General features: G+C 40.2%; 1 protein-coding gene across 4 annotated transcripts in view; it reads right to left on the bottom strand.

The window, feature by feature from the left end:
• xrn2 (5'-3' exoribonuclease 2) overlaps positions 1-23,376 on the bottom strand; it is a 37,572-nt gene that overhangs the window by 8,792 nt on the left and 5,404 nt on the right. For 3 of the 4 annotated variants that reach the window (XM_046061564.1, XM_046061563.1, XM_046061562.1), the window contains exons 11-28: positions 23,062-23,195; positions 22,402-22,459; positions 22,206-22,313; positions 21,809-21,853; positions 21,283-21,414; positions 21,134-21,178; positions 19,442-19,536; positions 17,229-17,364; positions 12,292-12,399; positions 11,037-11,126; positions 10,758-10,830; positions 10,140-10,223; positions 9,515-9,612; positions 8,313-8,392; positions 8,102-8,158; positions 6,350-6,418; positions 5,267-5,395; positions 3,365-3,483 (exon numbers count right to left, since the gene is read on the bottom strand). In XM_046061564.1, coding sequence (XP_045917520.1) covers positions 3,365-3,483; positions 5,267-5,395; positions 6,350-6,418; positions 8,102-8,158; positions 8,313-8,392; positions 9,515-9,612; positions 10,140-10,223; positions 10,758-10,830; positions 11,037-11,126; positions 12,292-12,399; positions 17,229-17,364; positions 19,442-19,536; positions 21,134-21,178; positions 21,283-21,414; positions 21,809-21,853; positions 22,206-22,313; positions 22,402-22,459; positions 23,062-23,195 — 1,660 coding nt within the window. The remainder of the gene's footprint in view (positions 1-3,364; positions 3,484-5,266; positions 5,396-6,349; positions 6,419-8,101; positions 8,159-8,312; positions 8,393-9,514; positions 9,613-10,139; positions 10,224-10,757; positions 10,831-11,036; positions 11,127-12,291; positions 12,400-17,228; positions 17,365-19,441; positions 19,537-21,133; positions 21,179-21,282; positions 21,415-21,808; positions 21,854-22,205; positions 22,314-22,401; positions 22,460-23,061; positions 23,196-23,376) is intronic. The other variant, XM_046061565.1, reaches the window with a different exon arrangement.

Here is a 23,376-nt window from a genome sequence, read left to right on the forward strand (position 1 = left end):
CCATTATGTGTAGTTGTTATTCTGAAGTGGTTGGGGAGTTTGGAGGCTTATCAGCCACTGTGGCCGCTGGATGAATCCGTTACTTTGCTTCCAAGGTTAAAATTTGGTGTCACTGTGTGTCAAGACAATAATGGCCACCAGCAGAGACTCCCCGGCTGGTTATTAAACACCAGCTGGTCCGGCTGCAGAGCACAAAGCCCTGCAGCATGTTTCAGAGGCAGCGTGTTGACACATCACCGCAGGAGGTAGCTGCACCGTCAAAGGGGGAAGTTAACTTTGGTTTCAACCCTCTTCAGAGCGCATCACACACCCAATCAAACGGGATCCTCCCGGATGCTTTTATCAGAGGGGGCCACGGTGTCCAGCGGAGCCACTCGACAGTCTCATTACCGGCCCAGGTCTCCCACAACGCTAATCAACAAACCACCCCCCCCAAAATCACAAAAGCCCAGAGAAGCAAAGCCCGCAGTGATTACTGGCCAAGCAGAAGATTGGCCCTGAGAAAGTGTTCTCTGGACAAAAGCAGGCCTCTGGTCTCCCGCTGCAGGATAAGGCCTACTTGTCTGGATAATCACATTCCTAAGGATGCCAACATTATAGCTAGCCCAAGTTAAGTTCAGTTTTAACCATCAATGTTAAACAGAAATCAGGAAATTCAGTCATGTGTGTTATAATTCTGGATGCTGAGAGTTAAAACTCTTATTTTGGACCAGTGCTGAGCATGTGACTGTCATCACTCGAGGAAAAGTCAAAGGTTTAGAACTTTAAACAGACCAAAATCAGCAGAAATCAAATCTAATATCAAAGCTAACTTCGACAATGGCATTTCTGCTCCAGGTACTTGATATAATAAACCTGATATAATAAAAATCATCCTCTGTCGCCAGATCCAGGCAGAGAATCACAGACGAGTCACGCTCAACATTTTCCAATATTGCCATTTGTTAAAGTAACAATTTTCCAAACGATGATGGAAAAAATATAGAGCAAGGACCGAGATAAAAAAACATGTCCTGGACCGCTAATTGGCAAGTTTAACATTAAGAACGAGCGGCAGAGGCCAGGGGAGGTGCTACCGCAATCCGGAGGAGCCAAAAACCCCCATTTGCATCAAGTGCCACCAGAATAGCTCCGACTCCCCCGCACGCCATCAGTGGGCAGATGAGATTATTCATCTACTTGCAAATTGGCACATCAAAGTCAAACTGGAGAAGAGCTGGCAGAGGACCGCGGGGCCGGGGGCCGAGCACAGACCGTGATTAGGAGCTGGGAACTAGATTCTGCCTCCACGTGACGAGCTGCTCGACCATCCATCACGTGACGAACAAAAGGCAGCCATTTATCCATATTTGCGTCTTAAACGGAGCAACAGTTTTGCAGCTGTGTATCCAAAGCGTATTAACAATATCTGTTTGCCCGTCTGTTTACTGTGTTTATGTTTCAGGCTTTTATGCGAAGCTGTTTTTTTATTAACAAGCATTTTCTGTGTTCTGGCTCAAGGACGATAACAGGGCAGAAAGGGGGGGGGGGTGTTGTTGGCTTTCCTTCTTGATATCATTTATAAAAACTTGTTCAGAGGAAGATGCAGAAAGCTGCATTTAATCTGCACATGATCTTTATTTCAAACACAAACATGAGGACAAGGTTTTTAAGATTTAGTAACCACAGATTCTGTTCTGACACCTACTTATTTACTATTTGTAGGGCTGGGCAATAAAACAATAATTATCGCAATATGATTTTCCTTAATAACAAAAAGCACTTAATTTTTCTATTAAGATGTTTATTTTGTTGAGGAAACGGGACTAAAAAAAAAAATTATTTTATCATAATAGTGTTTTGTTCTGCCACAGATATGTGAAGTGATCCACTGTTTGGCATCAAGTGTTTGTTCTAACCATAAAAGAAAAGTTTAAAACCACAATTCCTTCAACTTTCACTCAGGAGCAGAAATCAGCCTTTACACTTGAAAGAAATAATGATTTAATGACATTTATTGTGATAATTATCAATATCGAATGGTATTACATTTTTTTTATCGTGATAAAATTTTCGCCAGCTCTACTTAAAGTTGATAAAATGTCTGTCTGACATATGGAAATAGCAGCTGCAGCTACTTGATCCAAACACTGGAAGTCCTGGTTCAAGGCTTTAGAGCTGATCAGCATAAATAATGTATGAATCAAAGTTCAACTGGAGAAACTCCTGAAATTGACGTGGCCACTGGAGAGAAGACTCTGTGGGAGTTGTTGGAACTACAGAAACACTCAGTGGACCTGCATTTGTCCAGAGGTTCTTCCCTCAGCAGTCCAGACAGTGCAGAGAGCTCACAAATCCAACAACAAAGTAAAATTTTGGGTTCATGTTAGCGACAGCTGATTAGCGCCGGCTAAAAATGAGAAGCTGCAACCTGAATGTTTTGTACACTGCTGCTATTTGCTGCCAAGAAGAAAGAGTTATTTTGTATTATGCGTTACCAATTATCTCCTTGAAATAAAGAAAAGCTCTCTTATCTCTTAAATATTACAGTTTAGTGGATTAACAGTTGTAAGACTACAATACATATGGCGCCACGAAATGTTGTTTCACTATATTTGATTACAATTTATAGAATAGAAGAGTTTACTGGACAAAAACTAGGGAACGTATTGACCATTAACAAAGGGGATTGGCTGAAAGCACCAAATCACTAATAAAATAGTTTAATATTTTACTATTTCTCATTCAGGAAGCAAAAAGAAAACCTCATGAACACATCACAGTGACCTCTCTTTTCATGATAACTAGAAGAACATTTTAAGGAAGACGACATTGTGAGCCAAAAGAAACATTTAGCTGAACTTAATGGGATTGGTATAATAAGTAGTGGTGTAATAATACAGAACATCGTACTGCATTATTCAATGCAAGGCTACAGCTGCGAATCTGACAATTCACCCATTAAATTCATGGCCTTGGAAGCAGCAGTTTAACAACCCCATTACTTTTATAAAAAAAAAAAAAAACAACTTTAAACTCCATTTTTCTTTGTCAAATTCCAAGTCTGTTGAGACGAGCTGAGATGATGTGTCTCCACAAGTGAGTGCGTTTGTTACACCGCAAAGCCGTTTTGGTTTTGTTATTTACACCAGAATGTACAGATATAAGATCTGCTTTCAGGAATGTAGCCATTATTTTATTGTGATCGTAGAGAGGGGATGGGAGTCTTGATGATGATAAATCTCATGATCTCCACTTGTTAAAAATGTTCCAGTTAAATGAGACCCATGTTAATGTGTGGCGCAATTACAGCGGAGATAAATTCAAATAAACACCATTATCCATTGTAGTTTCACCTTTAATGATGTGTGTGTGTGTTTCTTACGTTGGAAAGGCTGGTGGTGGCCGCCGCTGTGTGGAGAACGGTAGTTTCCTTGTTGGTAGCTGTTCGGGGGCGGGGCGTTGCTGTACTGTCCGCCATGTTGGTTTCTGTTCAGACTGTGACTGAAGGAAGAGAAGAAAGTGTTTAGTTAGACTCCAACTCACAACAACACGTCCTCTTTCAACAAATTATTGTCACAGAAAAAAATCAAATCACTAGGGGTGTGACGAGATATTAAAACGTGACAATATTTCTCGTTGAGATGAAAATCTGTCTCACAACTGCAACTTTTAAAATTGTTTGTGTGGCAGCATTGTTTTGCATTTTGTGACTTTCTGTTGAATAAAAAGACAATTTTTCCAGTCATATATTTTATCATTGAAGATTTCTTAAAATATAGTGTTAGAATATCGTCTGGTCCTGTTCTCGTGAACCCTATACCGTGCATCGCCTCGCCCCTTGAGGCCCATTTATACTCCTGCGTATGGCCTACGAGCCGGGCGAGCAGGCTAACTTCTGCTTTAGCCCTCCGCTAACGGGAATGGGGGTAAAAATTGTATACGTGCGGCTGGTATAGCCTTTTCAAATGTTACCGACCAAGTGAAGTGGATCACATTCTGATAGTGAAACGAGTCATTTCAATCAGGTTGTGACGGTCAAATATACAGCCGCTGTTTTGGCCGATAGTAAAAGTTACTTTTAGGAAAGTGCGCCTGCACGTGTTTGGTTGTCCACAGCAACGCCTTGCAAAGTCAGAGTCTGGTTCCCTTTCAAGGTGACGATCCACAAACTAAAAGCCTTTTTTTAATGCCAAGGGGCCCAACGTCCGCCTGCTGTGCACCAGACACGTAGACATAAACCTCAGGGTAGCTGGAGAAGAATTACTATCTCACAAAAAACTCCTGAGAAAAATCTGGAGAAGAAGAAGGTGGTGCAGATCTTACACCTTGTTGAAACCTTTCTTCCAGCACTTAAACTACTCCACAAATGGTTGCAGAGTTATTGATGTTGGTGAAAAAAAGTCCTAAACGTGTTGACAACTCGACATTAAAAAGGTTGTGGCTCAGCAGGCAGAGTTGGTTGTCCCCTGATCACAAGGTTGGGAGTTTGATTCCCAGCTCCACATGCTATTTAGAAGAACCTCCATCATATCGGAGGCGTACAACATGTTTCATGGCTCAGACTGAACTGACACAGAACAGTCCACGTTGAATCAATCTCAAATCAAAGCAACAACAACAAAAAGATCCTTTTCTCCAGGTTTTCTTGCTCTCCATCCTCTGAGCACCTGCCTGTTTGGCCCCATCAAGGCACATTAACTGCATGAATTACAGAATTAACGACTTAGTTTAGTAGGAAAAAGGGAAAAAAAATTGGAATACATTCTGTTTCTTCAAATCCGTGCATAATTAATTCCCAAACACGCCATAGTAGGACCGAGCCAGATGTTCAATTATTCACATTTCCTTAATGATAATATCAATGTGTGGAGGAAGGAGCTTAGATCACAATCAAGGACGGCTGGTTAATGGGGAGCGATACAAACATTTAAACACATTTTCCATTTTAAAATACTGTACGCTTCCCCCAAATCTGAATACTGAGTCACTGCAGAATCAGCAGTCATTGTTAATCACTCCTTACTATAAAATTATATCATCATGCCAGGCAAGCTGTTTTAGAAGCAGGTGTGTGTTTGTTTAAGCTGCATAAAATGAATTAACAGACTATCTACCTGTCTGTCTGCATTTGAACAATATGGAAATTTACTGAGCGCAAATCTATTGTGTTTCTTTTCTCCCAAATTTCTCATTCATCTGTCCGAGAGAGAGTAAAAATCAGGAAGATCTTCATCAGGCCTTGTAGACAAGACAGATGGACCGTTTGCAGTAAATGGTAACTTACCCCAGAGCCCGGAAGCCGGACTGGCCCAGGTGAGCCTGCTGTCTGTTTGGGTTGAAGCCCAGCTGGGGTCTCCATGGCTCCCTGTTCCCCCTCTCCCAGTCCCCTGGCTTCAGGACCTTATTGGGCATCCTGCAAAAAAAAAAGAAACCCCCAACATAAATCACAGACTGAAAGGTGATGTCGTCTCTACTGAAACCCTGCAGACTCTCGTGTTTGTCTGATGTTTCTCAATTAACCAATAATAGAGAATAAAAGCAAAATTCCATATCTGAAAAACAAATTCTGATCGCTATGAAAAGTTGGTGTCTTTTTTCCCCCTGTTATTTTAAATAGAAGACGTTGTGTATTTTAAGAAAACATCAAACAAAATAACAGACATTAATTTTTGGTTATTTAGACCAGACTCAAAGTCCGAGGCTGTGGGCCTCCACTCAGACAAAGCTTGGAAAAAGGCGCCCGCTCACACGCTCTGGGTTCATTTGCTTAGCTTCACTCAACTCCTGGATGCCTATGGAATCATGATTATGCTATATGATCCCACAGACACTCAACAACTGAGCCAATACAGCAGAATCACATCAACTACATAAAAAAAAAAAAAAAAAAAAAAAGATTTGTCCTAAGGCCTTTATTAGTTTGACTGAGAAAGTGAGCCTCACTGCTGCGCTGGGTCACACGTTCCTCCATCACCATGAACACACACTGTAGTTTATTCTGACTCAGTCCCACAGACACCGTCCTGCTGCCCCAAATACTCACTAGAGCACCACATGTGGATTCATCCGCCGCTGAAAATAGTCCCCAACAAATGCCTCCTGTTTGTTAACAGTGAGCAGCTGTTTTAGGAAATTACTAAGCTTCTTTAATAAGATTATATTATAAAATATTTTTTAAAGATTTAGGTCTTCAATAGGAACCAATGTGCTCGGAGCTGAGAGCCATAGACAGGAAGTCAGAAAGTATTGGCAGATGAAATGACACGTTGTTGGTTTTCATCTTTTTACGTGACAAAAAGGAAAAAGGCTTAAACGTCTGCCAAAGCATATCTGACATAAATAAAGTTTAACAAAGAAAATCCCTCACTTGGCTCCAGAAAGGAGGACCGCCTTGAACACAAAGTCATCTGCATACTGGGGATCCTTGAACTTCACTCTGGAAAAAAAAAAACAAACAACAAAAACAAAATTTTCATTTGAGGAAAAAGAAGATTTCCATTAGCTCACTTTTTTTTTTTTAAAAAGGAAAAATTTCCCCTTCATCACAGAGATGCCGAGTTTGTGGTGTTTGATGTCGAGGATTATTCTGTGATAAGTGTTGTCATTTTCTTCTCTGCCCGCCTCGTCCACTTCACCCTGTCATTTTCGACATGTTCCTGAATGTTTTTTTCACCCTCAGAGAACCCTCACTTATATCACTAATAACAGGTGGGTGCACACAAACACACACACATACACACGTGTCAAAAAATGATCTGTGATACAAATGCCAGGATGCATCACGGTGAATCACAGCGACGGACATAAAGACAGGGGAGACAGTTTCTTTACATTAAGTATACGTTTGTGTACATGTACACAGAACACTATGTATTGTTAACAGTCAATTATACGTCCTGCACTGTGATTCTGAACTGCATATAAAAAGGTTTGTTGTGTTCATTTCCAACTTTGTGTGAAAGCTAAGCTTTTGATTAAGCTTGTTCTCCAAAGTGGGGTGGACATAATAACAGGAACACCTGAACATATAATACAATTCAATACAACAGCTAAGTAATGGACACAGACCAGAACCAACAATGAACGTCTCAGCAAAACAGTCCACTTTAAACAGTACTGAAAGAATGAATCAATTACTTTATTAAGGGGAAATGTAATGCTAACATGTTTGATAATGATATTAGTCATTTTTTAGACGTTATACCATTTCACTACTAACTGAAAAATAATGATGAATTTATAAATTTAAGGGTAACTGTACATGTATTCGTACCAGGACTTTCACGACGGTGCACATGTGCACCGAACGCAGTCTTTAAATTCATCTATTAGGCTTGTTTTGTGTGTGGAACATACGTAAATTCAGAGTTTCCACACGGACATATTAAGTGGCAGAGAAGCCAAAGCTTTAGGACCCTCCGTTATTGTTAAGGTCTTCTGGGAACACTTCGGTTTCCAGTGAAATACAACGGACAAGTTGATAAAACGAAAGCAGCGGACTGACATTTCTCAGTAGTGATCGGGTATGTTTCTAGCAACACGTCAAACTCACTAATGGTATCATAGACGGAATAAAAGAATAAGAAGAATGCTGCACCGTAATCCATTTTATTATTAAATTTTTTTATTATATTTTAATAGCTATATGGTTAGTAGTTTGCAGCAGTATTTTATTTCTTTTTTCTTTTATGTAATTTATTTATCATGTGTAATTTGGAAGTTTGTTTAAAAAATTGTAAACTAATTTGGATGTTTACAAAAGTTCATAAGGGCTGTTTCTTTGCTGCTGACTGCAGCTTGCTCGCTCAATTTTGAACCAAAAAATGTTGTCCCAGTTAGTCACATAATAAGAAAAACACGGGAAAATAAGTTCCAGGTTGAATAATACAGTTACCCCTTTAATATACTGTTTCCAGCCTGTCAAGCTGCTTCAGCAACATGAACTCGCCATCCTTTTTAAATTTAGATAAATTTATCATGAGTGTTTATGAAGTGCATTCAAATGGCAGATATCTCAACCAGGAACAAAAGTACTACAAGTATGACAAAATGTTCTACTGTTAGTGTTTATTCCCTTTTGTTTTCGCAACACTTAATGCCGATGACAGACAGCACTTACCCGATCGCATTGTTCTGTGCAATGTCACGCAGCATTGGGATGGGGGACGTCACTGTCCTGAAGGGTAAATGTCAGAAAAAGAATAAATAAATAAAGCAGGTCAGCGTCGTCACACTGGGCCGGCTTTTCTTTAGCAGGTTAGAGTGTTTGTTAAAAGAAAAAAAAAAAAAAACATGGGACAAAATGTGAGAATAAAGCAGGTGTTCCTTACTTATCTGGTAGAATAGGGTCGTCATCAAGATTTAATGTACCTTGGATTCCATGGCACAGCTCTGCAGGGATCTCAGTGCCCTGAAGGACAGAAAGGTGGAGTTTCAATCATGTATTAAATGGTGATTTCATTTGGCATGTCAACGTAGCAGCCAATTGAAATAATGTGCATCACGCCATGAAATTCAGGGATCGCATTTTGGTAATTATGCATTTGGCTCTGAGCACTGTCAAAATGTGGATTAACTACTCTCAGTACTGTGCCTGAACACATCCTGTATAAACACAGACGGAGGACCGAACATGTTGCTTTTGCTACGCAGGCTGTGTGGACGTTTGCGTAAGAGTTTTGCGTAGTTCCTGCTCCTCTGAGTGTAAACCTAATTCATTTTAATGACATATGAGCTACTCACAATCATGACAAAGTTTAAATGTTTAGCTGTACTACTAGAAAGACTCTAATACATACCAATCATATCAGACCAACAGTGCTGTTTGTTCTTTGGGATACAATTAACATCTGAGTAGTTGGTGAAACAGAGCTGCAGATTTTTATCTTCTTTTCAATAAGAAGGCACTTGATAATACGCTATTGTTTAAGATCCTGCACAGTGACCTGAATGGGTCTTTAAATGCCTATAATAATGTATCTATCTCAGCTAGTTTGAGCCTAATCTGGTTAATGTCGCTGCTGAATGTTTGCTTCACTTCTCAGACATGCTCATTAAGAAATTTTCACCCAGCGAGTAAAACAAAAAACAGAGTCTGAGCAACAATTTGTTTTGGTTTACAAATGCATAATCAACAAGAAAGAATCCGACTGAGACGACACCTGCGCAGCTACACAAACACATCTGCAGCAGAATGATGCAGCAAGTAATGCAGATCTTTCACTTGATATCAAAGTTTGATCCACAGAAGAAGACTATTATTACAGACACGTGTCAGCTGACAAAGACGCTGACTGTTTGTGGAGGCGAAGGTGTCAGCTGCATGATGGATTTCACCACATTCAAGGTACTAAAACATAAATATTAAACAATGAAAACAATTGCTATATTGTCAAATGTACTGTGAAATAAAAAAATGTTTCCAAAGACAGACAGAACACAGCCTTTTTTATTTAGCCATCAGTTTCAGTGGAAGTCTGGCTGTCCCTAATGTGACCTAATTGACCTGTGTGTGGAGTTTTGGGTTGGTTACCTCCTGAGCTTCTGTACGGTAGAGTTCATGGACGAAGTCAAAGAGCGGGTGAGACTTCCCGATAAACAACACGTCGCTTCCCAAGCTGTTTCTTTTCACTGCAACCACAAAAACACAGTTTACTGGAGAGACTGGAGCTCTGACTTTGGTGGGATGAGAGGGTTGATGAATGGGAAGAGTCAGAAACAAAAGCAGCCACACAACAAAACAACAGACTAGAAAAGTCAGAAGGACAGAAGGAAGAAAGAAGAAGAAGATAACGGTAAACTGCATGATATCCAAAAACAAATAGCACTGTCTTATGTTAAATAAATGAGGTAGATTGCAGTGAATTTAATGTTGAGTGTGGTCACAGCACATTAGTACATTGTACCTAACTTTAGTTGAAAACTTCTCTGCTATTAAAATTTATATATTGCCAAATCAATCCAATCTTACTGAACACTTTTATACGTCACACTTTATGTCGAGACTTTTCAATAAGTGTCATAATAATCATAAATATAGAAGCTATGTGTTTGTCGAACAGAAATCATCTCGGCACATAAACACCTGTTGTTAAACAAAGTAAAGTTCATTAAAAGTAAAGAAATTCGGAGATATTCACTGTGGGGCTTTTGCTCACCTTCCTCAGATGTGAGGTCGGGGTAGACGTCAGCCAGAGCCGCCCACAGCCGACGTTCGTCCACAAAAGGCAACAAAGCCACACCTTCCAAAAAAATAAAAAGGACATAAACAGGAATTTAACTCATAGTGGTGTAGCTATGTGCCACCCACTGATGTATGTAAAGGCACGAAGAAGCTAGATACTGATCAGTACTGATTTTTACACATGTCATATACAACAACAACATTTCAGACCTCCAACGTTGTGTTTTGCGCCGCAGCTCCACGCTGCTGTAAGCTCGCACGCTCACACACTTTGGCGTCCGACTCGAGACAACCACTATTCTTTTGAGGAAACTACGGTTACATTAACTGTCTGTTTCTGTCACTCGTTTGTGACAAGGCGATTAAGCTAGCTGCGCCTAAATTTGGAGTGCACACGTATTCCGGTCTGTATTCTTCATAGATACTCTTAATTTTGCACCAAATTAATGCATTTAACTTTGAAATGTACAAAATGTTCTTTTCTTCCGAGAGGGTCCGAAGCGCCAGCCCACCATAGTCTCTTAAAATCCGGTGGGAAACACTGAACGTAATTGCAAATAAATGCTGGGTTATTGATGGGAAAGTGACTCACCCTGCCAGGCGTATTTCTTGCCGTTGAGATCGATGGCAAAGTCGTCGGGGTAGAAGTCGATGATGGAAGAATCCTGTGACAAAAGAAGCGTTTCAAATAAGACAGAGGCAGCTCATTTTAGGCCAACTGAAGACCATCGAGTTTCATTCTAGAGAGGATATTTAAATCGCTGCAGATCTGATTTTTAATTTTAAATAATGTTAACATGTAATAATTTCTGTAACTGAAGTGTCATAATCTCCTGATCTCTCTGCACATTAATGTTGACTCAACACTTACAGGACTGCTCATGAGGTTCCGCCATGTTGGGGGCAGGAAGTTGCCGCTGGCAGCAGGAAACACTCCCATCAGCTGCTCCAGAGGCTTGAACTGCGCACACACACACACACACACACACACACACACGTCATTTTACATACTTCCCTAGCAGTTTTAATACAACTCCACTGTCATGATAACTGATAATGCAAAACTGAGTTCCCGCGCTACTGGTCAGGCCTACCGCAGAGGATGGGAAGCACCACAACAACCGCAATGTTCATACTTTACACTTCAGGAAGAGTTAAGTTAATAAATTATTGCTTCTAAGGTTCCACAACCGTAACGAGCTCTGTAACAGTTAATGGACAGGACGCCATGGGCTGTACGTGACCTGACTTCAGACTTGGAAGCTGTTAAGTGTTGCCTTGTTTTGTGTTACGGTGTATTTTAAAGGTTAGCTAACTTGGCGTTAGCATATTGCGCAGCTAATGTGGCTAGCAGGCTGTGCGATGCTGGACTAACGTTGTGATCCTGATTCACAGACACTCTTAAGCCGATTGGCTGTTACGTGTGAACTACTCAAGGACGCAACAAAACGGCTCCCCGACGCATCGCTGACGCATGGCAGACACCAGACAGATATCTAGCATGCCAAATATCTGGAGGAGTCTGGTCTGCACGAGCCTTTACTCTGCTATATGGCACCAAATTACTTTGTTGATGAAAAATGCCGTTGATCCCAAACATGTTACCGCGGGGGAAATTACTTCACCGCGACAGTCCTGACATGAAACTACTGCGATCCAGGACATAATATAAACATGTATTAATGCGAGGTGCTAGTTATGACTTCTTACTACTTGTCATTTTGTTCTGTTTTATGTTTCATTCTAATTTTAAATACTTTGTCTTATTTATGATACAAAAAAAAAAAAAAAAAAAAGACATGTACCAGCAGTAATGATTGTTTTCAAAGACTCAATCCTGAATGGTCAGTATCAAAGTAAATGCAATGCAGTGTTCCCCACACTTCAGCTGTTTCTCTTTTTAAAACCGTTGGTGTTTTAGAGGGTTTCTGTAAGAACGCCTCCATCTGGCGCAGATGGCAATACACATAACGACCTTATGGCGCGGAGAGTTTATTGGCATTTTATTATTAGGGGCAACATTTTCAACACGCTTTGATAACAAAAAACACAAAAAGAACAGAGACAACAAAAGAAGATGAGAAAAAGCAAATAAGAGAAAAAAAAAGTTCATAATCCATTCTTACCGGTTTGGTCCCTTTCTCAAAGTCAGTGAACATCCCTTTGATGTCTTTGAAGTCGGAGGCGAACGGCGCGTAGTGGAATGGGAAGTACCACTTCCAGGAGGCACAGCCCTGAAAATCAACACGGAAACAATCACTAGTAACACATAGATAAATCGGGCCAGTATCTGGCAATTTCACATAATCAGCTTCATGCGATACCTGCACCCTGGAGGTCAATACACAAAAAAGGATGCCTGCGGACACGTCTGCAGGCAGCCATGTCAGTCAGCTGATATAGAACAATGCTAGCGCTCCCCCTTGTGAGTTTGGGGAAGGTGGTGAAAAAGTTAGTTTTGCGCCCTAAATGTCCTCAGACACCATCGTCTTTTCTAAATGTTAACACGTTTCTCCATTACTGGCTATTTATTAATACAACTTTCATCTAGAACAAAACCTTACGGGCTGAGATAATATGTATATTAGATTGTACATGACTTTTCTTTGTTTTGATATCTGCATTACACATCAGCCGACCTGCTCTCTAAATATCAGCATCAGCGATTTAATCATTGACTTTAAAAGTCAGAGGAAATCCCAGGTCTGCCATGTACAGCCCATGTGCTGCTTGTGTTAGAACCTGTGCGTTTACCTTTTAACTTTGCAACTCACAATTATCCTCTGTAACATAAACATCCAATAGAAATCACCAGAGTCCAAAAAGGCACTTTCAAATATATTTCCAAAAGCTTAAGATGTATAATATGATATAAAAACCAAAGCAGTAAAGCCCTCGTTTCAGAAGCAGGAACTAGAGAACATTTGGCATTTTTGTTTGATTAAAGTCTTGAAGTGATGATTAATAAATAATTAAAATTATTGTCGATTCAGTTTCTGTACGATTTAATGGTATCTGCAGACGCTGTGCTGGTTTGAATTGTTGCTCTTTCCTTTGTGCTACAGAACAAGACCAAATGAGAAGGGGAAAAAAAGGCTTAAGAGACGACTAGGAAATGGAAAGAAAAGCTTTTCTTTGCCCTTTTCTTACAAAAAGTTCCACTGCAGCGCAAAGCTTCAAATCCAGTCTGCTCAGACCAACATGGCCGAGCTGACATTTAAAAACCTTCACACGCCTGAATCCTGATCAGTGTGTTTTAAACTATGTGTGAAATAGTCTGAACCGTCTGCTCAGTGGCTCCAACTCCAAATTAACTTTCAAACTTTGATGTTGATGTTGTGTGGGAGCTGATTCTTGTTGCTTGAACTACAATGAATCAAAAAACGATCCAGTCCTTGGAAAGCCAGACAGGACTTTGAGGCTTTAGAGCACCTGGGGACAAAATACTCCCAACCACCTGCTGAGAGGCTCTTGCGTCTCAAAAATAATTCTCTTCCTCAACTCTTGTGTATTGAAAAGGTTCATGCAGGAGAAGCAAAGTAGAAGAGCAGCAGAAAAAAAAAAAAATCTAATGGTCCAGGTCCAGCGATTGGACCACTTATCCTTCCTGAACAAACACGTCTAACACCAAAGAACAACCTTCACTCAAAATCACCCACAATCCACCTCTGACAAATCCACCAATCCTCACATCTCAGGCAATCTCGTTTTAAAGCCCACCACTCTATTATTAAAAAATGGCCATTCAAATGATAATATGGGACTTTACCATAATAAAAGGCAGAAGAGGCTCCAATCTCCACATTCAAATAATCACACAAATCATTTATGTTAATATGACGAAATGTTCTGTGTCGAGGAGAAATTCATTTGTGACTGTGGGCCGGCGGGGTCGAAGACCACAAACCACGACGTTAAAAGAAAACACATTTACTGTTTCATAAGAACTTAAGTTAAAAAACCTCCAACATATTATCAAAGTGAGTAAAACGAGTACGATCGTCTCTGGACAGTCACGTCAATTTAAAAAAACTTCTGTTGCCCATTTTAGAAGTGAAACCAACCAACGATGAAATTAATAAATCTGAATTATTTTTCTGATGAATCGTTTGGGCTTTAAAACGAGATGATGACGGCCAAACATACATCCAAACGCCAAATTGATTAAATTGTGAATGTGAATTATGACAATAAAAAAAAAATAAAAGGATTTTTCCTCGTGTGAGAAACTAGATAAACAACTAAACGGCAAATGTTTTTTTCAATGCTGAAAAAAACACAATCAACTGATTAATTAGTTAATTAATTAGTGGATGGACTGAAAATTAATCGTTCTGCAAACGGTATGAAACTTTTAAAAAGGTCATAACTGTTTAAAATAAAGCAAATATCACAAATACAACAAACTCAAAATTAAAAAAAGATGCATTAATTGTAAATCATTATTATTCAGTAGTCTCTGGATTGATTAAAGTAGATTTGAGACTTGTTAGGATTGGCACGGATCGAGATTTTTTTCAATTTCAATCCAGGAAGTCCTTATTCGGTTAGTTTCGACTCTGAATTCTTTCAAGGAAATCCAATACCAATATTTACATCCCAAATATTCCATTTTAAAAAGTGTTTCTCAAGCCGTGTGCCGGGAGCCAACATTTATTTTTATTCCACAAGTTCCCTCTTTTGAATATGACCAGTTTATTAGGTGCATTTAGCTAAAACCATCTGATACAACAGCCGTGAAATAAATTCTACAGGGAGGTGTTTCAAATATTTTGTCCACCCCATTAAAAACAAAGAGGGTAGACTAAATAGTACAAGTACCTCTCAGTATAATGCAGTACAATTCACCAGCAGGGAAACCAGCCTCCATCAACAGCTCTCCACAACAAAGGCCGAACTTTATAACCTTCATGAAGGTAGAATTTATTCCAGGTCTGTTGTGTTAGACGGCGGAAGTTTTAATTAGGTGGACCTATGAGGTCAACACAGTTCACCGTTATAAAGTTGTGGACTAAAGGAAAATAAAACTGTACTGTTTATAACAAGGAACTTGCACATTCACAGAAACAAAGACTGATCTTGGGATTTCAAGAACAATTAATCAGGAAATCGATTAGTTACTCAAATCTGTTTAGTAAGAACATTCTTCATATTGTGAAATGAGTGTCTATATCCGCTATACGTGTGACTGAAGATATGTCACAGATTTATGGGTGAGCAAATAGACTGTAGTCACTGTGGAAAATGGCTCCTTCGCCAGGGTTACACACCTAAAAACTCAGATACAGAACAAAGTGTGTGAATCCTGTGCTTTGGATAAACCCAGCTCTTCCTTCCCTGATCATTAGGCGAGGTGTGCGTGATCATAACTCTGCTGCGGCGGGCACAGAACCGTGAATGTGTGGCAGCGGAGAGCAGACACGTCCCCGGCCGCCGAGGGCCCGCTAATGAATTCATCCAGAACGGCCCCCTGAGACGGGCTTTGGATTGGCGAGCATGTGGAGTCAACACAGAGCGTGCATATACGCCGCTCACAATCAGCCCGGACAAATCCCCCCGGCTCAGCCAAGACAAGCCACCGGCTCTTCTGGAGAGGGCCGACTGCTGATTATTTCATTTCAAGATAAAGATCAATATTTTACAACAATAAAAATGATTTAGTGTTTAATCACACTGCAAACAATAAGTGGAGGTAAGAGACTGTGTGGAGGTTTATTTGGCTGAGACACTCGATTGTAAGGAGTTCTTGAAATTAAAAAAAAAAAAAAAAAAAAACCTGTCGCTCTGTTTAAAACCACTGGTCGCCTGTTGGATCTGAAATGATCAGCTATAAAACATCTTAACAAGCCTCCAGAATGACTTTGGATCTCTGAATCCAGATTTATTTTGCAGCGGATCGATCACGTTATTCATTTTCATGATAGGAACGGTACAGTAGCCAGTAGAAACTTTTACTGCAGCTGGATACATTTTAGTGACGTTTTTTAGATCAGTTTGTTCTTATCTGCTGTTTGTAATCTGGTGGTTTAAGCTCTTTCTGCTGGAAAACTTTATCACCTCAAATACTTGAAGGTCTCTATTATTATTATTATTATTAGAGCTGGCGTTACTGTTTGGCAGCGGTGGGTAAAATTGTCAGGCTATCAGCCACTTTGGCGGAAAGGGAAAATGCACAATAGAAAGACACGTAGTAAAGTTAGCGTATTGTGGCGATCCACGAGCCAGCTCAGGGAAAACCTATGGCGGCGCTTCAAACCAAACTCGCCAGTGGCAGGTTACGGTGCAAAGCTTATCCACTTGGTTTCATTTTTCGTTGGACAACTTTTGTAAAGCGAGTATTTTTTTGTTGTTTGCCTGCTGGGATCCAGACAGCGTTTTGTTGAGGTATGGACTCTTGTGCAGATTTGAACTGAGATGAGGACTCATTGATTGGTGGTTGAACTGTGGGTTTCGTATTGAGCACTCACTGTATTAAACACTGCGAACTTCAAGTTCTCAAGTGTTTTGTGCTCTTGTTGTCTGTCGGCACCTTTGAAATACCTGCTAGTTAGTGATTATTAAGTAAGTTGGAGCGCTTGTCATGTTATGTAAACATCTATGTAATGTTCTTTTGTTTTTATGTATACTAAACATTGAAAATTCAAATAAAATTTCTGAAGACAAAAAAAAAACATTTAACTGGCTGGGCGATGGGACAAACACTTGATGCCAAACAGTGGATCACTTAACGAATCTGAGGGAGAACCTTCAAAACAATTTAACAAATATGATTAGTTAATCTTTTTTCAGTCCCTTTTCCTCAAAAATAAATATTTTAATAGAATGCTAATTTGTTCGAGATTCAAGTGAATTATACCAAATATTTATTGACGATATTATTGAACAAGCGATAATTATCATCGCTGTTTTATTGCCCAGCCTTAGAGGTAGACGGTGAAAAAAAAAAAAAACATTTCAGAACCTGACAAAACAAATCTGAGGTTCAAACGCCGTCATGGCTGTTCAGCTTATGATATTATTCTACTGTACAAATACACCTAAATGAGTGCGAGTTCAGTGTTACCTGGTAATAGTAGCGCAGTACCCAGCAGAGACCCTCCACGTATGACCGAACCACCTTCCGCCTGAAATCCTCATCAGACACGTCCACGTCAAACTTGGTCTTGTAGTATCTCTGCTTCCAGCCCTCCTCCCACAGCCTGCAGCACACGTGGACGACACGGTATTAAAAACCAAGCTGACTCAAGTTTATAACTTTGTGACAGCAGCAAGCAGGGATGTCTGCAAAACAGCCAATCAATATGTCTGACATGCCATTCGATCTCAGATTGCTGATCATACGTCATGACCATCGTACAGTTGGCTGAATTTGTGAGTGACCACAAAACGATGCCCTATGACGAATCTAAATCTTCCATTGGAATCACAGCACCTCTGTTGGGCTTTACAAAGTGTTGAATTAGTATTGAATATTAAATCGTTGTTGTTATTTTGAACCAGCGAAACTGTTGCCAAACTGCACCATGATCGTCCCTGGATCAACAATAAGTCATAAAATTGATCAACTCTCTTCATACTTGTGGTGTTTGAGACCTTGAAATGTAAATCTATTCCATGTTGAACGAGAGGATAAGTGACTACTGGATGAGACAATCAGATGACTGCAGTGTAAATGTGCCTCGACGACACATTTGCTTATTAAAATCACTAGTTTTGTGGATGCTGTTCGTCTATAGGCTGAAAAAGAACTGCATTAACTTCCCCGTTGCTTCTGGAATAGTTTAATGGCTTTGACTTCTTGGTAGATTTGGGGCGGCGATGCCGTTCTGCACACATAATAAAGGCCGTCCAGCATCTGTGTCGTGGATACTCGGAGCGGCCCGCAGGGAGCGCCGACTCCTGAGAGGAAAGCCTCCATGAATACCAATTTAGCCCGATGGATTTAGCAGCTTTGACGAGTGCGTCACAGAGGAATTTACTCGAATATTCCTGCTTTCCATATTAATCACATGCAGAGGGAGGTGGGAGCTGCTCAGCAGGCGGGTGAGTGTGTGTGTTGGGGAAGTGTCAGAGTGTTAAACAGCTTGTGCTGCAGCACTGTGGCATTAATGAGTGCATCTCTCTGGTTGTGTTTGTTAACTTCACTCATGAACTTCACTCAGTAAAGATTCATTTTAACGACATTTATTAACTACATTCACATCAGCAGAGTTGGGTTTGTTTTTAAAAGTACTCACAGTAACAAAGTTTCACCTGCCAAATTATTAAAACTATTTTAAGCAATTTCTTTTCCAAAATAAATTACTCTACTAGCGCTCTTATGTACCATGTAAAACAGTTTGAGCTTCATTTGATTATAAGCAGATAAGTCACTATATGGTGACAGTTGAGCGAGTATTCATGTAACCTTGTACCAATGTGTACAGAGCAGGCAGCCAATCAGCAGCCTGTTTGATATAGCGATTCTGTTGTTTTGATTGGTCTATGGTCAGAGATGATCAGCAAAGACGAGGTTTTGGAGCAGGTAAAGACTAAAGACTGCTCTTCAACTCACAGTACTGTGTGGTTGATTAAACAGATTTAGGTGACTTTGTTAATAAAAAATGAAATTTTAATATTAAATATTTTTGTAGAGCTCTTAAGACGACGGAACAAGAAGTGCATTTAATATCTGTGTATTTCATCTTGTGCTGCTGTGGCCTTTACGTTAATGTAAACAGTTTCAACAGTTTAAGAGTTTGGGGGCGTTTTAGGGTTAGAAAAAAGTAGCCTAGAGCTTTTTGCAAATCCAGTGGAAGCCGCACAACATCTGATAAATGTCCTGATGATGAAGTGATGTCACTTGAATCAGCATCGGTTGAAGAAGAGTGTGGAGTTGGAAAGAAGTTAGCTCAGCAGACCTCTGTAGCCTGCTGCTCATCTCTGCTACAGGCTACATTAGCAGCTACTAGCATAACACACCTGATTCTCAGACCAAACTGTTGGCAATCAAGATGCATTGTGGGTAACGTAGACAAGAAAGTATTTGTGAACTAAAAAAGACGACGTCTATGAATCTGCTCAATAATGATCTTTAAATTTGTTTTTTTGTTTGTTTTTTTAAATGCCCACTGTGTTCCTCCTCCTAATTACTGCAATACACACACAAAAGTTAGTTCCCACCGCTACTTCCCCTGACAGCAGCTTGTGTTCACTTTAAAACAAAAAAAAAAAAACAAACACAAGATGTGTCCGCCCTCCGCTAAGACCCCGCCCACCCAGCTGGTGCAGATTTACCTGACGTTGTCTTCAGGCTCCGGCTCGCTGTCGCTGTCCTCAGCTTTCCTCTTCACACCCCTGCCGTCTGTGCTGTCGCTGGGCCCTGCAGACGACTGGGCAGGGCAACAAAAACCCAGGACAAAATTAAATAAATAAATAACGCATGCAGATCAGAAGTAGAACATGGAAATTCTCGTACACTCGTTTTCTTCAGGACAACAAGGATCCCGACAAACATATGGCCACAAGTCATATATCACTGAATACTGTGGATTGAATTAAATACATATTTTATACACATATTTATGTCCTCCAGATAAAAATAAAGATCAATGGTAAAATATTACAGTATGTCATGTTCATTATAGCATCAATATAACATTTGTTTTGTCTTACTGACAATGAGTCGAGTTAAAATGAAAGCTATCTGCTCTGCTGTCTGGTACAGCTGCTGTATGTACAGTATATGTGTGTGTGTGTGTTTTCTATGTTTGGAGAACAAAAAATCATCACTACCGCAGCTACTTAGCCTTCCTTTTTTTCCCTGGGGCCTTTGTGCTCATTTCATTCATGTGCAAATGTTCGGCCGGCTATTGTTGCTCGATATATTTAACGCTGTACACAGGCAGAGGAAATATAACAGCTTTCCAGACACGTTAAATAGAAACACAACCTTGAACTAAACCACAACATAGCGTGCGCATTCAAACAGACTGAGATTCATGTTACGGTACATTTAACACAGAATAAAATTTTCTTCTTTATGAAGAAATACATTTTTCAAATCAAATATATCTAGCAGAATTGCAAGATGTTTTTAAAGGCACCAGTAAGGTGGCACCTTAAAAGTCCAAAGCGGATCTCTGTCCTTCAGATGTCGACAAACAGAGTAAAGATTGTGATAGTGTGAAGTGTATGATGATGACTTATAGGCAGATTGTGAAGAAAGACTGTGAAACTACTGAAAATATGCTAAAGCCACAGACGATGAAGACGGACTCAACATTCTGTTCACTTTGCCAAATGGCGTTGAGGAGGAGGAGGATTACATTCAAGGATCCAATTAACCACATGTATGACGGGCAGATCTTCCACACTGATACCACTGAATTTTTCAACTATTTACACTGTTTTGTTTTTTTTACAAATATATACAATTAATCGGGGCCGATATCTGGCATTTTGAAATAATCAGCATCAGCCAATGCCTGCACTCACAAGGCCGATAAAAATGTGTCAATACGGGTTTTTCAATGGCCGATGCCGATATTTAGACAGCAGGGTGGCCGATATATAATGCCGATAGAGTACAATCTAATATACATGTTATCTCAGCCAGTAACGTGTTGGTTTAGACAGACTTATTATTAATAAATGAAACATTTGGTTCTGTTGTCTGTATGGTCAACACTAGCCAGTAATGTTTTAGATTCGACCTCCTGTCATTTAGGAGAAAAGACAATGGTGAATGAGGACATGTAGGGGTCCAAACTAACTTTTCTACCACCTTCCCAAAACACAATATCGTTCCACAGCAGCTCACTGACAAGACCACCTGCATGTGTCTACAGACATTTCTTTTTGTCTATCGGCCTTGTGAGTGCAGGTATCAGAGGTCGATGATATCAAAACGCCAGCTATTGGCCCACCACGACAGAACTGTATGTTTTTATGTGCACGTGTCCACCTTCCATTTGACCAAGAACTTACATTGCCACCGTTCCTCATCATGGCCTTCAGGGACTGAGCAGCATCCTGGAGAATAAATTGAGAACAACACCATGACGGCACTCCCGCAACTGTCAGTTTCCAGATTTCCAGAGCTGCCCAGAAACTCTTCCATGAACAACCTGTCGTACCTTGTTGGACTGCATCCTCATGTCGTAGGCCTGGTGCCGAGCATTCTGGACGGCCTCGGGTCGGTCCCTTCTCCCCAGGGCCTGAGGGGCAAACTGGCCTGTAGTCAGGTAGGCGGGGCCCTGTTTCTCTGCCTGTCATAACACCGAGAGAAAAACTTAACTGTCATCCCTGTGAAAATTATATATTTTATATGGCTATTTCATGCATCAGCGTATACTGTGCGACAGAACTTAGGCTTTAACTTTACTACTGGGCTTTTTCTCTATATTTTTTTCCCCTTTTGTTGAACATCAGGATCAGTTTGAGTGTTTGGAAATCAGGAAACTTTACAATATGGCGGTACACAAGTAATGCACTGAAAATATGTTTAAACAAAAATAAACACCAGCTGAATGCTGAAACTTGAACAAGCTGGAATGAGCTCTAATTTTCACTGAATAATTCCTCAAATGTTGTCCACACAGTTTTATCAGGTAAGAAACACAAAGCAAACAGCAAACAGTATCCATCATCTGTTTTACTCACCTTCATCCTCTTTCGTTTCTCTTTCATTCTTCTCTTAAAGCCTTCCTAAAAAGAAAGAAAATGTGAAGACAACAGTCAGGAGTAGAAAGATACGATAATCTGGCCCAGCTGTAGATAGCTGTGTATTCAAACAGCAGTTCTTGTTTCTAAGAACTGGGTCTCAGTACCAAAAAGAACAACACGTTTAGCTTATCTTGAAAAGAAAACCCCCTTAAAATAACTTATGACTTAAAGAAATAAAAAACCCATAAATCAGGAACTATCTGAGAATAAATAAACAAGAAGACAAAGGTTTGGTATTTGGGTGTCCAATAGTCACATTTTAACTCCTCTCGATAAAAGCCCTGAGTGTCTTTTAAATTCTAATGATCACTGTGTGAACTTGCTGAAATCTTACATCATCCTCTTTGCGTTTCTTGAAGATGTTGTCCTCAGCCACGCCCACAGCCTGCATGATCAGCTCAACTCGCTCCAGGTTGACATATCCATTCTCTGTCAGGTAGCCCTACAGACAAACACAGGCATTGTTATCAGCCACAGTACCAGACATAACTGGAAAACACTGAACGATACAAATCCGTGATGATACTCACTCCGGTTTTGTGCACAACGTCTTTGTAGATGTTGACCAGTCGGTCGATCGCTCCCTCTCTGCAAGAAACAACACCAGTGAATAATTAAAGACAAGTCTTTCAGTGTAAATTTAAATGAGAATTGGGATGGGACACTGAGCTGACACCAATCACTGATTTATCTTTGACAGCAGCAGGAAATTTGGCAGCCCTATCAGCAACTCTGGCAGGTAACCAATCAAGATTGAATTTATCCTTACACAAATAAAAAAAACACTAAAGAAGAGTAGTGAAACAGAACAATACCTCCGTGTTGGAGGTTAAAGTGAAGTGATGGCAGGATTACGTTCACTGTGAAAGTGAGTAATCAGGCTTCTTCTATACAGAGAGTAAAGAAAACACCTGCACTTTCTAAAGCGATATAATACAACAGTCATGCAATTAACCCCGTTTTGTGACGCTTAAAGAAAGCCGAAGTCTCGCCAACTTCTGAGTCAGCTTCTGCATCAACACTGGAACAACTTAGACGGCAGGACGTGCAACAAACTGCCTAACTGGATACATAAATTCAGTACTTTTAAAAGGGCTTGAATTTAGATAACAGAGAGCTGAGATTTTAAGGACCAACACCACTTTATCTAAAATTCAGACTAGTACAAAAAAGGGTGTCCTGAAGCTCACCTGATTTCTAAGGATGGCAGGTGAGGAAGGAAGTCATTTCCAACAAAGAAACACATGAAGACCCAGTCGTCTACGCTCCTCTCAAAGTCGAAGGGAAACGGCAGGCTGGCCATGGTCAGCTCTCTCGCGAGGTACTATAAACATGCAAAGAAAGCAGAATTAACGCAGGTCATCAGGTTCGTGCTTTAAGGTCAACGGTCAACGTTTGCTCTTGTACGCATTCCAGTGTGTTTATATGAATTATATTTATGTAATCAAATACACAGTCAATCAACTACTGTGACATTAAAAAATGTCCAACTAGAGTAATAATAG

The sequence above is a fragment of the Micropterus dolomieu genome, linkage group LG10 (assembly GCF_021292245.1).
Source record: "Micropterus dolomieu isolate WLL.071019.BEF.003 ecotype Adirondacks linkage group LG10, ASM2129224v1, whole genome shotgun sequence".
NCBI lineage: Eukaryota > Metazoa > Chordata > Actinopteri > Centrarchiformes > Centrarchidae > Micropterus > Micropterus dolomieu.